Source organism: Colossoma macropomum, unplaced genomic scaffold, assembly GCF_904425465.1.
Source record: "Colossoma macropomum unplaced genomic scaffold, Colossoma_macropomum, whole genome shotgun sequence".
In the NCBI taxonomy this organism is placed as follows: domain Eukaryota; kingdom Metazoa; phylum Chordata; class Actinopteri; order Characiformes; family Serrasalmidae; genus Colossoma; species Colossoma macropomum.
The window spans coordinates 6,406,531-6,421,152 of record NW_023494810.1 but is presented as its reverse complement, the minus strand read 5'-3'; the positions used below and the strand labels follow the sequence as shown (position 1 = coordinate 6,421,152).

At 37.8% G+C, this 14,622-nt stretch overlaps 1 protein-coding gene across 2 annotated transcripts in view; it reads right to left on the bottom strand.

The window, feature by feature from the left end:
* The window catches only part of pax7a (paired box 7a), an 84,965-nt gene extending 78,277 nt beyond the window's left edge, over positions 1-6,688 (bottom strand). Inside the window, exons 1-4 of one of the 2 annotated variants that reach the window (XM_036559736.1) lie at positions 6,234-6,688; positions 3,682-3,917; positions 2,563-2,707; positions 1,869-1,997 (exon numbers count right to left, since the gene is read on the bottom strand). In XM_036559736.1, the coding sequence (XP_036415629.1) occupies positions 1,869-1,997; positions 2,563-2,707; positions 3,682-3,917; positions 6,234-6,318 (595 nt within the window). In that variant the 5' untranslated portion in view covers positions 6,319-6,688. The remainder of the gene's footprint in view (positions 1-1,868; positions 1,998-2,562; positions 2,708-3,681; positions 3,918-6,233) is intronic. The other variant, XM_036559737.1, reaches the window with a different exon arrangement.
* Positions 6,689-14,622: the final 7,934 nt, after the last annotated feature.

Sequence of the window (14,622 nt, the reverse complement as noted above, 5' to 3'; positions counted from 1 at the left end):
TTAAAACCCCTTCAACATTCACGCAGCGCGAGCAGAGAGGGCTGATGGGGGATAAATGCGTTTGGTACCACAGCCGGGGGCTATAACACACACACACACACACACACACACACACACTAATAAGTCTTAACGTTATTAAGTGCTGTAAGGATGGAGAGATGGAGGAGAAACTGTGGATGGATGGATGGATGGATGGAGGTGAAGCTAATACAGTGTTTTGGGGAGCTGAGCGCTGCGCTGCGGACTGCTGAATGAACTCAGTGCTGTAAGAGCTGCTCATCACTGAGACACACAGAGCCAAAATAAACTCCTCACCTACAACCAGCAGAATCAGAGGACACACACCTGCACCGCGCTCAGCGACTCAGATCAGCACGGAAACGAACACAATCATACATCTGTACTGTCTGAAGGTCCAACAGACAGAACGCATCAGACAAAGTTTATCAGCGGCTCAAAGTCACACTGCTATGATCATACAGCGGTTCAGTCCAGATGCAGATCACTGGTCAGTCGGAGCTTTTCCTCAGTCTGTTGAGTTCACTCAGTTATTATGCTGCTCGACCCGCTCAAACACTGTCTTACACACACAACCACACTCACTGCACAGTCACAACACGATCTGCTCCGCTTTCCTCTGCTTTTACACCTCCACACACACACCTCCACACACACACACACACACAGAGAGAGAGAGAGAGAGTTTGTATTCACTGAGGCACTGTGTTGCAAAGGGTTAAATTAAGCCCCTTGATGAACTGATATATAAATGAAAAAAATTAAATAATAAAATAATGTAAATAATAAATAAATGAACAAATAGTGTATTATATATATAATTATGCCGTTTTTAATGTAAATAAAATAGTGACATTTATTGATTAAATACTTTACATTTAATAATAAAATGACTGCTTAAATTTCTAAGAACTACTACTCCTACTCTTAATAATAATAATAACAATAATAATAAGTATTACAATAATGAGAAATCGAGGAAGACGAAAAAGTAAATTTATTTATTTATTTCTTTATTTTTTTTTACAAATTCATTTTTGTAATCACAATAATAAATAATAATCCATAATTTATGTACTTGCCGATAACATCTATTGTTAGCTCAACTGGGAACGCCAACTATAATAATAATAATAATAATAATCATTATTATTATAATCATCATCATCACTATTATTATTAATATTATTATGATTGTTGTTGTTGTTATTGTCTGGTTGCTTCGCTAATGTAAACAGTGTTCAGTGATGTCCTGGCTGACAGTGTGTCCTGCTGTCCTGTCAGCTGTGTTTCAGAGCTCGTTAACAGGAGGCTGAGAGGAACACGAGCTCCACAAATTAATTTACGAGGCTCAGAGTCTCACAGCGGAGCCACATAAATAACAGAGCAACGAGCTGAGAGCACAGCTACTGACCACTGAGCCGTTTACCACAACTATTTACCACCAATTAACCCCGCAGTCCACAGACTATCCACAGCCCTCCGGACTGTCCCTCTGTCCCTCAGCTCAGCGCACTTTCCCCGCAGTGACATTTATTGCTGGAGTTTCAGTGAACTTCACTGACTTTTATTTTGAAATTAAACACTCAGTTTTACACGAACAGCTCGAGCTACACCTTCCACACCAGCGCGCCAAAACACCTCAGTCTCTCCGACAAGCAGCTAACAGCGAAAATAACAGACTCCAAACAGAGCAGCAGCCTTTACACACACACACACACACACACACACACACACACACACACACACACACACACACACACACTCCAATAGCTCACTGGTGAATAAAACTACCCGCCAAAAAAAGAAGAAAAAAAGAAAAATTTCACAATCCCAGCAGCTCCACTTACCTTTATCCCCCAGAATCCCGTCGATGCTGTGCTTCGTTTTCTTCTCCCCATCTTCATCCTTCTTATCACACTCATCATCATCGTCCTTCTTCCCAAAACGCGCTCTCAAAACCCGGCTAATGGAACTCACTAACACAGGACACACACACACACACACACACACACACACACACACACACATCAGCTCACAGTTCCCTCCGTTCACAGTGTGTTAAAACTCTGCAGTTTGATCTTGAACACCAACCGAGAGGCTTTGAGTCTGAACTTCTGACCACTTTTCAAATGTAAAATTCCCACATAGTAAAAATAAATACATCATTTTTTGGTGTTATAACTTTTCCTTATTCATTTAGGTCAGCTCAGATTCCTCAGTGTAGCTCGAATAACACCATCATCCGGGTTTTACACGGTGTTCACTCACCGCTGGGGTTTCAAAGAAGGCGAATTTTAAGGCCACCGCAATCATCTCAAATTGTAAGGCCGCCTTAATTAAATCCAAAAACTGAAGGCCATCTTAATTACCTCACATTTAAGACCACCTTAATTACCTCAAACTTTTCAGCCACGTTAATAATCTCACAGTGCTAAGACCACCTTCATTTCTCCGCTGTTTAAAGGGCGCCATAACGAGCTCGAGCTCCTATAACAGTCTGTGCAGTCAGTCTCAGTAGGAAGGAAAAGGGGGTCTGCTTACCAGATGAGGCCTCACCTGAAGGAACCGTGCCTCTGTCACACACCCCGTCCTTCAGCAGCTTGTCCCGGATCTCCCAGCTGAACATGCCCGGGTTCTCGCGCTTGTACTCCTCGATTCTCTTCTCAACGTCTGGCGTGGCCACCTGCTGCAGGGGTCAACACCCAGCGTGCGGAGCAGAGGAGAAAAGAAAAAAAAACGCATTTAATTTTGTGAAATTGAATTGAAAAATAAAAGTCCTTTTAAGGTGGTGTGTAATTTATTTTCGGACTTTTATTTTAAAACGGCCAAATAAATATTGGAAATTGTTAATATTACGTTCTTGCTAATTGACTGTTTTAAGGTAAGTAAGTGTATTAAAATGTACATGCAATGTATTAAAAGTCACTTTAAAAGGGAACACAGCATTATATATATATATATATGTATATATATATATATATATATATATATACATATATATATATATATATATATATTATTACAATACATAATATGTAATATATACAATTTTATATATATATATATATATATATATTACAATACATAATATGTAACATATACAATTTTTTATATATATATATATAAATAATTACAATTTTAAAAATCTAAAAGTCGTAAATGTTTTATAAGTGTCCTATAGATTCTATAAATAGTTTTGACTTAAGTAAAAAATAAAATTAATCATGACGTAATGATGTGAAGCTATCTATCTATCTGTCTGTCTGTCTATCTATGTTCATATACATATATGGTAATATAAAATATTTAATAATGTAATATTTAATTGCGTATATATAATAATATTTAATAATATTAAACATTACTATACATACGTAATTACCCATATACAATAATAATGTTAAATATATATAAATGTATGTGTATATATATATATATATAAAGAGAGAGAGAGAGAGAGAGAGAGCTTGATACATAATCAGAAATGTAAGCCCTGTAAATGTACAGTAATAACTCTATGGATCCTGTTCACATCAGAATGTTTTCATTCACTGCGATGAAAACTCTGATGAACAGATCCACATGTATTCGGTTTGTGTGCTCCCTCTCTCCCCCTCGTGCCTCGTGAGGGGCGTAAAGATGCCCCCTAAGCGCGCTCACCCTGGGCTTGCTCCCCCCGATGGCCCCCGGCCGAATGGAGCCCGTTTCCTGGTAGCGGCAGAGGATTTTGGAGACGCAGCCGTGAGACACGCGCAGCTGGCGGGAGATGACGCAGGGTCTGATGCCGTGGTGCGCCATCTCCACGATCTTATGGCGGATGTGGTTGGGCAGCGGCCTGCCGTTGATGAACACTCCGCCGAGCTGGTTAACGCGGCCCTGGCCCAGAGGGGTCGACACTGTCTCGGGACAAACACGCACATTTCAACATTCAACACCTCTGAGAGAGGAAGAGGCTCAGTGGAGAGAAATGTTTATCAGTTCAGCCTAAAATCACAGAAACGAGCGGTTTAACTGAGTTTGTTAAAGTTGAAAATGACATTAAAACGACGCAGAGCTTCAAATCAGCTTCTGTTCTTTATTGATTTACAGGAAAAAGTGATTTACAGAAAAACCGAGGGCATCAAATGTTTGGTAAAACAACAAATACGGACAGTTTCTGTTTTTAGACGAATTATGAGTTTAAAATAGTAAAAAGCAAACCTCAAAAATACAAACTTTATCAGACGCTGATCAGAGCTAGAATTTGAATTTTGAATCAATTTTCTGTTATTTTTATTCGACTCTGTAAAATAAAGAAACAAGCTTTTTTTGGAGTGATGCTATTGGAGAACCACTTTTGGCTCCAATTTAAACTTTTTAGTGCAACTTTTCTTTTTTGTAAATGAGCGAGAAAATAACTTTTTTTAAAGTTTCATAACAACCAGAAGGTTCTATTACAAATCCACCTTTGCACGTCCAATAACCATTCAAGAACCTTTATTGCTTAATGGTTCTATATCGTACCAAAATAAGGTCCTTTGGCTTGCAACAACAGTGGAACCCTTTTTGGTGCTATACAGAACCATTTCAAAAGGGTGTGGAACCATCTACAGCACATTCTCCATCAATCTGAAGAACGCTTTCACGATGTAAAGAACACTTTAATCATGCAAAGGGTTCTTCGAGTGTTCATAGTTCTATATATATAATATTTTTCTTTACTAAAGAACCTTAAAGAACCATCTTTTTAAGGATGTCTTTAAAAACCTGACTTGTTGTTGTGGAATCTCAGTTTTTGATGGACCAGCCTGACAGAGTAGGAACTCTTTAGCACCAGACTAGCAGTCGTGAAAGCACGTGCCCAAGTTCACGCTGTAAAGTTTGATTTGTTTTATTTTTGTGTTTTGTATTGTATTTATATTTTGCTTGGTGTGGCTTCTGGCACATACCTCACTCATCTCACACCACATATCTCCTTACATTATTACATCATTTCAAACTCTTAATCAAAAAATAAACATATTCTATCAGCAGGACCTGCACTCGCCTTGCAGCACATACTGTAACTGATAACAGTTATACGTTAAAGTAAATATTAAAGCTATACTGCAGACATTTCTCCATCAGGCTCGTGCCACACTCTGTAAGTCCTATTTATCCTGTCTCCTGTTCTCATTTGAAGCACTACAACACTCCACTACACCCCCAGCTGCCCCCCCACCCCAGCCTCCCGTTCAACAGCCCCTGAAGATGCTGCACTTTTACACCTTGATTATTCCTAGTCATGCAGTGCAAATATTGGCCTGATCCTTTGAGCCGTCTCTTAGCTGTGTGTTTGATTTCAGCAGGACTCTTCAGTAAATCCCGAAGCTCGAGCCGCAGCACTCGCGAGCTCGAGCGCCTTTTCCCTTCAGCGCCTCTTAAGCACGGAATTCTCTCTCTTTGGGAAGATTTCCCATTTCAGAGAGAGTAAACGCCGCCTTTTCAGCGCCTTCGTGTGTGTGCACGGTTTATTTCCGGCGCTGAAACAGATGAAGCACTTTGACTACAGTCTAAAAGACCCTGTCTGATTGAAATTAACGCCACTTTCAGCAACTGAAAGTTTTACTGTTTTATTGTTTATTTGGGTTAAATGGCTTCCAACTTTCTTACCTTAAAAAAGGGGTTGAAAGAAGTTTTTCTCCAAACTTTTTAAAGGTGATGAAATGTTTAATATTTGTCAAAAGCTGACGTGCAGTTTTTGTGGTTAAATAAATGGTTAGACTTTAATTTTAATTCGACTTTAATTCGATTTCCTGATTTTTTTATTTTATTTTATTTTATTAAGTTATAAATACAAATTTCGCTCCACAACATTCGCCTGCATTTTACCGGCTTTGAAAAAGAATTAAATGAGCTGATAAAATACCTGGAATTCCTGGTGCTGCTAGCTGAGCAGATACAATCGTTGTTAAATGTTCTGTGCGAAATCATAAATTGTAAAATCATTTTTACAATATATTTCAAATTCAGATAAATATACACTTTTTTGTAAATTGTTTAAAAATATTTGTGCAAAATCTTTATGAAGTAATCTTCGTGAAATCTTCGTCAAAATATTTTTGGACATTTTTTTTTTATAAATATTATTTGCAAAATTTTTTGCAAAGTCTCAGAAAAACACTTTTCATGATAATTCTGTAAAAGTTTTGTAGCCTCTGAAAAGTCTTTGTGAAGAAGTGCTGAGAGTTTACCTTCCAGGGGGAATCCGGTGCGGGGGTAGTTCTGGCCTGGTGCTGGCCGGACCATGCGAGGAACTGTTCCTGGTAAAGTAGCCATTCCAGCTACTCCCAAAAAAAAGCGGAAAAAAATAAAGTGAGTCAGAGACGCAGCGGTCACACAGATAGCTCCAGCCTCGCCTTCACAGAGGATCTACAGCAGCTCCAACCTCTCACAAAGAGAAAAAACAAACCAGAAAACGAAAGTCCAGCCACAGCAGTGGACACTGCGCCCAGGAGAAGCGGGGGAAGTGAGAGAGGCTGTGATTTTTCTTTTTTTTTTGTGATGAAGGAGAGTCAGGGAGGAGTGGAGAGTGCAGGGCAGAGGTGAGGGCACCACAGCGCTCAGGACAGCGCGGTAACGGTGTGTGTGTGCGGGTGCGAGTGAGTGAGGGGTGTGTTAGTGCTCGTAGCTGCTCCTGCTCGTGGCTGGGGGGAGTTAAAGTGGCCCAACTTTGGAAAAAGATATAGGGGGGGGGAGTGGGCAGCTATTGGCTTTAAGAGAGAGGAGGCGGGGCCTAGGAAGTGTCGACCAATAGGATTAAATACAGAGTGAAAATCACACACACACACACACACACACACACACACACACACACAGGACCCGCTGGTCTCCCACGCAGTTCTAATCAGGAAATGTTAAATGGCGTTTTCATTCATGACTGATTGGAGGTGGACGACAGAGCGCGCGCTAACCAGGTTCACACACACATGCACAGGAACACAAACACACACCCTCACACGTTATATATATATATATATATATATATATATAAAATTGCAATTGTATCATTATTATTATTATTATTATTATCATTGTAATTGTATTATTGTATTGTAACATTATTATTGTATATGGGTAATTACGTATATGTAATATGGCGTGTGTATATGTTTTATGAATTATACTCTGCATTTATATGAATATTTTAAATTCAGAACTTATGTAGCCACTATATAATGCAGAATAATATACTATATACTATAATGTATAGCACGTGTATAGCAGAGCTGCACCGGTCATGTTTTTTTTCCAGACTTTGACTTTTTTCCAGCCAAATTGACCATTTCTAGGCCTTTTATTATAATAATTATTACCTTTATAAACACCTAAAACTCGCACTGTGAGGGCGACATAAACCCACGAAACACATCAGCACATTTCCAGCACTTTCCATCAGCCAAAGTCACAGCTGAACCAACATCACAGTATAAACGACATCATTTCCTCTTTAACTGACCACTTTAAATACTTTAACCGCCTCTTTAAATAACATCAATCAAATAAAGTGCTGCATCCAAAGCAATGAGTCATGTATAAACATGCTATGACATTATGGTGCAGGCGTAGCTGTAACATTCATACAGCGCGTGAGCTCTTACCTGCCTCACACCACTTACATCAAATTAAAGAAATCACGAGTTCGATTTTGGCCGATTCCCATCGCGCGCCGCTGGTGTGGAGTGTCGTGTGTACACACGTGAAGTTTGGCGTTTGTTCACTCAAACTGTAAGTTTCTAAAGAAACACGCAAACAGAATAAACAAGCATGAACTGCACGTGTTCCTATGATAAATTAGTCATTTATTCCTTTTCCTCCCACTAACACTGAGACACGTGTGCAGATAGAGATCATTTGTGAAATATGTGAAATATTTTCTATTATTTGCGTGAGAATCAGTCATGTTGAGTGAGCTTTTCTACGGAGTCTGTCTGCAGACACTCCGCCAGCCCAGCTTTCACCAACCTGTACAGCATCAGAGTGTAACGAGCTGAATGTGTTACCCGAGTCCTCAACCTCTGACAGCATGGACCACTGTGCACTGCTGTGCTGCTGTGCTGTGGATTTTAAAGCATAAGTTATTGTTTATTAAAGAGGACCTCAGATATAAAAGGCTATCATTCTGTATCATTCAAATAGACTGTTATCCTCCTATTATCTACACACATCTCAGCTCCCTGACACAGCTCTGCACCAGGGACATGTATCTTTCAGATTTCAGCAAAACATTTTGATTGGCAAAACGCCAGTTAAATCGTTTCTAATTCACGTTAGTGAAGGTCACCATAGATGTCTAAAGTACATTTAAGGCAGAACTGAACAGGGTCATGAATCATTATTAAAGTGTTATTAGCATTAAATTTATTCAGTTGTGAAATTAATTTTTTAGACTGCACATGCCAAAAAAATGTCCCTGACTTCGTAGAAGAACCAGAGAAAACAGGACTGAACTGCAGGACAAAATATTCCTGAATTTAATAAAAGTGTTTTATTTTTTTATACTGAAACAAAAAGTAATTTTTCACAAATCATGAAATATATCACAAATAGATATACATCTCTCATTGTCTGCATATATATATATATATATATATATATATATATATATTTTTTTTTTTCTATTATACATACACATATATGCAAGTATATATCAAGTCTTATATATTATACATGTAATTATCCATATGTAATAGTCATGTGCCATTAGCATTACACACATTTATGTACACATAGATAGATAGATAGATAGATAGATAGATAGATAGATAGGTAGATAGATAGATAGATAGATAGATAGATAGATAGATAGATAGATGAAGTGTTATTATTATATATCGGTAATTGCATACATGTAATGCCAATTGGACTATTACATATGAATATTTACATATATAATATATATGACATATCATTATTATGTATAGGTACTTACATGTTACACTTACAATACATATGAAAAAACATTATTATTACATATACATACTTACATACATATGTATATATAATACATAGGGGATATATAGGACCCTATGTCCTGACACTGCATAAAAACAAGCCTGTGTGTGTGTGACCTCCGTAGGAGCTGGTGTGAATGGGACGCCGTGTGCCAGCAGTGCTGTGGAGAGCTCTCCTGGTGGAAAGCAATTTCACAAATAATTTTTTACAACAATTAGGGAGTGTGCGGGGGTGAAATGCCGATTTCACATGCAGATGCGCTGGTGGGGGAAGACCCTGCACCCGAGCATGCAGATCTGACCCTCAGAGCCCCAGCTTTGGTCAGAGATCCGCACTGCGCCGCATTAAAGTCCAGCATCAGGCAAATGAAAGCTCAGCTCAGACGCCTTTCATGAGAAACCTGCCTTTCTACCTTCTTCCACACGTTTATGAAGCTCTGCAAAGGAATCTCTCTCTCTCTCTCCCTCTCTCTCTCTACCTCTCTCGCTCTTCAGAGCCTGTTCTTTGCACACAGTAAAAGTTAACCCAACAGAAGTGTTAAATTAACTTCCTTCATAGTTAAGCTACATATGAAGTGATCAAATACATTCCGAAAGTGAATCAGTGTAACTCAGGAGTTTATTTAACATCTGAGGGTTGTAAAGTGGAGACACAATCCAGTACATTTAAAGTTCAGAAGTTGACTGAACTAGCACAAAGTCATTACTGCCACCATTGTAATTATACTGTTATTGCCATATCATAACAACAACAGTGTCAATTAAAATAACTATAATAGTTTTTACACCCCCTGAAAATGCAACAAGGCACTGAAATAGCTACTCAGAATAGCTCAAGATAATATAAAGTTATTCTGATGCTATCAGCTCAGTGTAATGCCATTATTGCAATATTAATATAACTTTTCATTTGTAAACAGATTGGGCTGTAGATAAGACCATCGCTCCATCTGCCTTTCAGAGGAGCAGAAATAAACCTGTTCTTTTCATAGCGCAGTGATACCACAGGCCTAATTGCTTTAATTGATTCGAGACGGGCTGCGGTGTCATTATCAACCCCAGTTTCCCAGAAAAACCATTAAATCATTTGACTTGGGTGCAATCTGCACACTCTGGCTAGTTTTGGCTGTGTATGTCCAGGGAATCAGGTTTAAACATTGCTTGGCTGGTCCATTTTACACCACTGCCCAAGTCAAATAGACACACATTGATTGACTGATAACATTCAACCACATGGACATTATGACATTTCCAAATGCACAAAATAAAAGCTTAACAAATACTGTCTTCCTGTAGTGACTACCATTTTGTCATAAAGAGAGTGTAAAAAATAAAATTTGCATCACTACAAATGTATGCAAAACTTTGGGCACCCCTAGTCAAATTACATGCGGATACATTAACACGTCCTCTACAGTGATCACACCTCTGCACATTTTAATGCACAGTTTCGGTTTATTTGCTGAATTTAACATATTGGGGGAAAAAAACACATAAAATGTGGCCTGTGAAAAAGTTATGGCACATTTACTTTTTATTTTATATTTTTTAATATGTTAAACTCAGCAAAAAGCAGAAATATTTAAGTGTTTTCTCTGTAGATTGTGTGAAAACGACAACACATTTCATGGGGGGGGGTGTAATTTTTGCAGATGACTGTGTTCAAAAAGGAATATGGCCACTAAAAGTTCATAAGAGTTTTAAAATTTCATAAATAGTTATATTTCACTTCTGTTATTGTTCCATAGGCCAGATTATAGTAAATAAAAGAGTGTTAAACTTGTCCTGGTAAGAGGACGATTGTAACCTATAGTCGAGCATATTAAGCATGTACAGACGCTGAAGTTTTTGTGTGGTCCCGCAGTAAACAAAAATGTTACAATTGTACTCTACGAGCTTCAAATGGAACATATGGAATGTCTTTTACAAGCTTCAGATGTCTGTGTTTAATCTAGAACAGGCAAAAAATTAGCAATGTACATAAACACTGTATTCACTGTATATACCATATCATAATTCCTCTGGCTAAGGACTTTTCCAACCATCCTCTGCTGTAGTTACTTTAATTTATAGCAAATATACATGTTATGTAATGTGTTTACAGAAAAATTCCCTGCTCAAATCTTTAGCTGTACGAACTCTACTACATACTATATATGTGTGTGCATCTGGGTTATTAACATGATTCAATTTTCCCCCAAAAATTAAATAAATATGTGACATATCAAATTATTTCACAGTACTGTATTTATGTGAAACAACCTTCAGTGCGTCTGTATAAAATTCATTTTAATTTGTTTTGGCCCCAAATGTCTAAAAATGTCAGATGGCAAATGTTCAAACATATACGTCGTTTAAATAAATTTAAGTAAAGTAAAAATGACCAAAACAGGTGATTTAGTTAGTTTAGTACAACATTCTAAATATAATAGTTTGGCATAATTTTTTGTTTGAAAACTTCAAAATCAAAAACACATTGTAAAATATGGCAACTTCCTCAAATGTTAGGCAGCACAATAAAAAACAAAGGACTTTTATTTTGACATGCTTTTAGGAAAGAGGGGCCAGCATATTGCATCATAAAGAAGACCCCAAGTGGCCTTCATGGTGCAATGCCAAGGTCAGTAGCCCTTACACAAATTTTAGAAAAAAAACATCATTTTTGAGTTATGGTCAAAATGGTTCAGTTTACCATGTCAGATGTAATGACCTACGAAAACTATGAAAATGTGTAATTATTATAATGTTTGTTTACTTAAAAAAATGTAAGTTTAGAATAAAGCGTTTATATTGAATAAAACAGGTGTCTAAGTTAATGCCTGTTTAATTTGAAATTAGTCTGAAAAGTCAGGTGGCACAACCAATATCTCAAATGGTGCAACCAGACTGGCACAGTCTTAATAACTGAAATAGGCAATTAAAAGCTTTGAAAACACTAGCTATGTTTAAGATTAAAAATGAACATAGATATTAACGTAAATATGTATAGGCAAATATAAAAATGCACATCATGTCCAATTTATTGAGATTTTTAAAAAATGTAATTTTGAAAAACCTTTATTGTCATATATATATATATATATATATATATATATATATATATATATATCATATATATATATATATATATATATGAATGTTTTTAATTTATGAAATGTCTACAGTTTCATAAAATCTCCTTACATTAATTTATATTAAAAGAAAAGAATGTGTTTGTTTCCTTCTACAAAGTTGCCATTTCAGAAATGTTTTCTTGCAAGGATGGGGTGGCTTACGATCGCATTCCTCTGCATTATCCTGACACGATATTTCATTCCATGAGCACAAAACCAATTTATGCTCATGAGTCAGAGACTCAAACGATCCAAAAGGGACCACGGGTTTGACTCCCAATTAAAGTCTAACGTTGTTCCTCAAAGTTACGCTATGCCAGCTGTCTCCTGAGTCAGTAAAGCCGAGGATGGACCCCGGTTGAACTCCAAAACTCTTCTGCCAAGTCTCCCTGGCCCAGCACAACCCAGCACACCAGGCACAGATTGCTATGGCGGCCGCTGAGGGCCCTCCCTGTGGACTCTTGTTAACTTGCTGAGGCACGCTCACATCTGCTGAGAATTATGTCAATGTGTTATTGCTTCCTCACTAGAATTATTTTATCCGGATGGCCAGTGTGGCAGTGTAAGATGTCATGTACGAGCAGAGGGCCTCTGCTTGTTAGACTTCACACTTTCATTAATGACAGGGAGCAAGGTCAGAGATACACATCTTTATGATGCAGCACAGTGCAGGACAATGTTGTCCAAGCCTGGCTCGCATAGTGAGGGGAGAGGACTACGTAATAGCGCTGTAAAAATGTCAACAAGTTTTGTGCATAGAAATGAAATAGTATATATGAAATACTGTATGTTAGCCTAAAAGAATGAAAACATTTAAAGACAGACTCCACAAAGGAGGTTAAATTCAATACGCTGTATTTGAATGAGCACATTTAGTTATAGTACATTTACAGATTCAGAATTAAAAAAAATACTTTGAAGCTAACAAGAGACATAAGTAAGAGCAGAAACTGACCATTTCTGCCCAGAACATATATCATCACTGTGCATCATTTGATCACAGTAGCTGTCCTTTATATTGTGTGAACATTTCATGATAAATGGACTAACAGAAATGCTCCCAAATCACTTGGAATCAAACCTCTTTACATTAACAGTAAAGCTAAGAATGTTTTTGTCTTTTCCTGATTCTCAGCAGTGCAGTAACACTAACATGGTGGTGGTGTGTTAGCGTGTGTTGTGCTGGTACAAGCGGATCAAACATAACACACCATCACCACGTCAATGTCACTGCCGTGCTGAGAATGATCCACCAAATAGTACCTGCTCTGTGAGGGTCCATGGGGGTCTTGACCACTGAAGAACAGCGTGAAAGGGAGTGAAAAATGGACAATGAGCGTAGAAACAAGGAGGTGGTCATAATGTTATGCCTGATCGGTGTGTGTGTGTGTGTGTGTGTATATACATATATATATATACACACATAGAGAGAGAGATATCCACCACTAGAAATCCACAGGGGTGCTAGCAAAAACTAGCATTATTCTAGATAACAGCTTTACTGTTTTTCCATTAAGAGACTGGCCATAGACTCCACCTCTGCTTGAGGTCGCTGGTCATGAAGCAATAAGGAGGAGAACATCTACTCAAAGAGCTCTGAGAAGTATTCAGTAGAACTTTGGTTAGATTGTGGCAGACAGTCTGGTGGAAATACACTGTACATTGCTTTCTGCTTTCAGTATTGTCTAAAACTGATCTAATATTGTCTGGATGGTCACAGGAGCGAAAAAATTTATATCTTCATAACCATAGTTTCCATAGTTAATTACAGAATAAGATGATTATCTCCACTATCCCAGGAATCTGCATTAGCATGCGTTATACATGTTAGCCTACTGCCCCCTAAAATTACATCAGTTTTATGCAACACAATTTTATGCATGAACTTCTTCAGCTTTCAGAGTGAAACCTGCGCTGTTTAATGAGTTTCTCAAAGTTATACTGATCACTCTTCATTTCACTGCAGATCAGCGAAAGTGTGTGTGTCCATTGAACATTTTAATCATCATTCTGTGAACAATTGAAGTGGAAGCGATGAAATGTATTATATGCTCTCGTTTTTAAGAAAATGTAAAGAATTCTGCAATAAGGCTTCGCATATTAAACCATTTTCCTGTTTCTTCATTAAGCAGCATCAATGTTTTTCCTGGTTGTCAATGACACAATAAAGAAATAAAAATATACAATAATGAATGAAGTACCTTTTCTCACATAACAGTACAAGAAACCTCTATTAAAAAGGGACAACCAATAAAATACTCACACAATAAACCAAACGAATATGCATATTTACTTGAAACGAAACAGAGGTAGACAGTCCAGCGTTGGAACATGTGGAGATTTCCAGCGCGATAAACAGCCCAACTGCGCTGCGGAGCAGACACCATTTCCCTGAAAATAAGTAATTGCTCTGACCAGTATTGCATGGAAATTAAAGCGGTATCAAGATCCATTGACCCGAATTAAGACCCCGCTGGGTTCCTGATTACCCCTTTTGAAGTCCTTGCAGGGGGGTT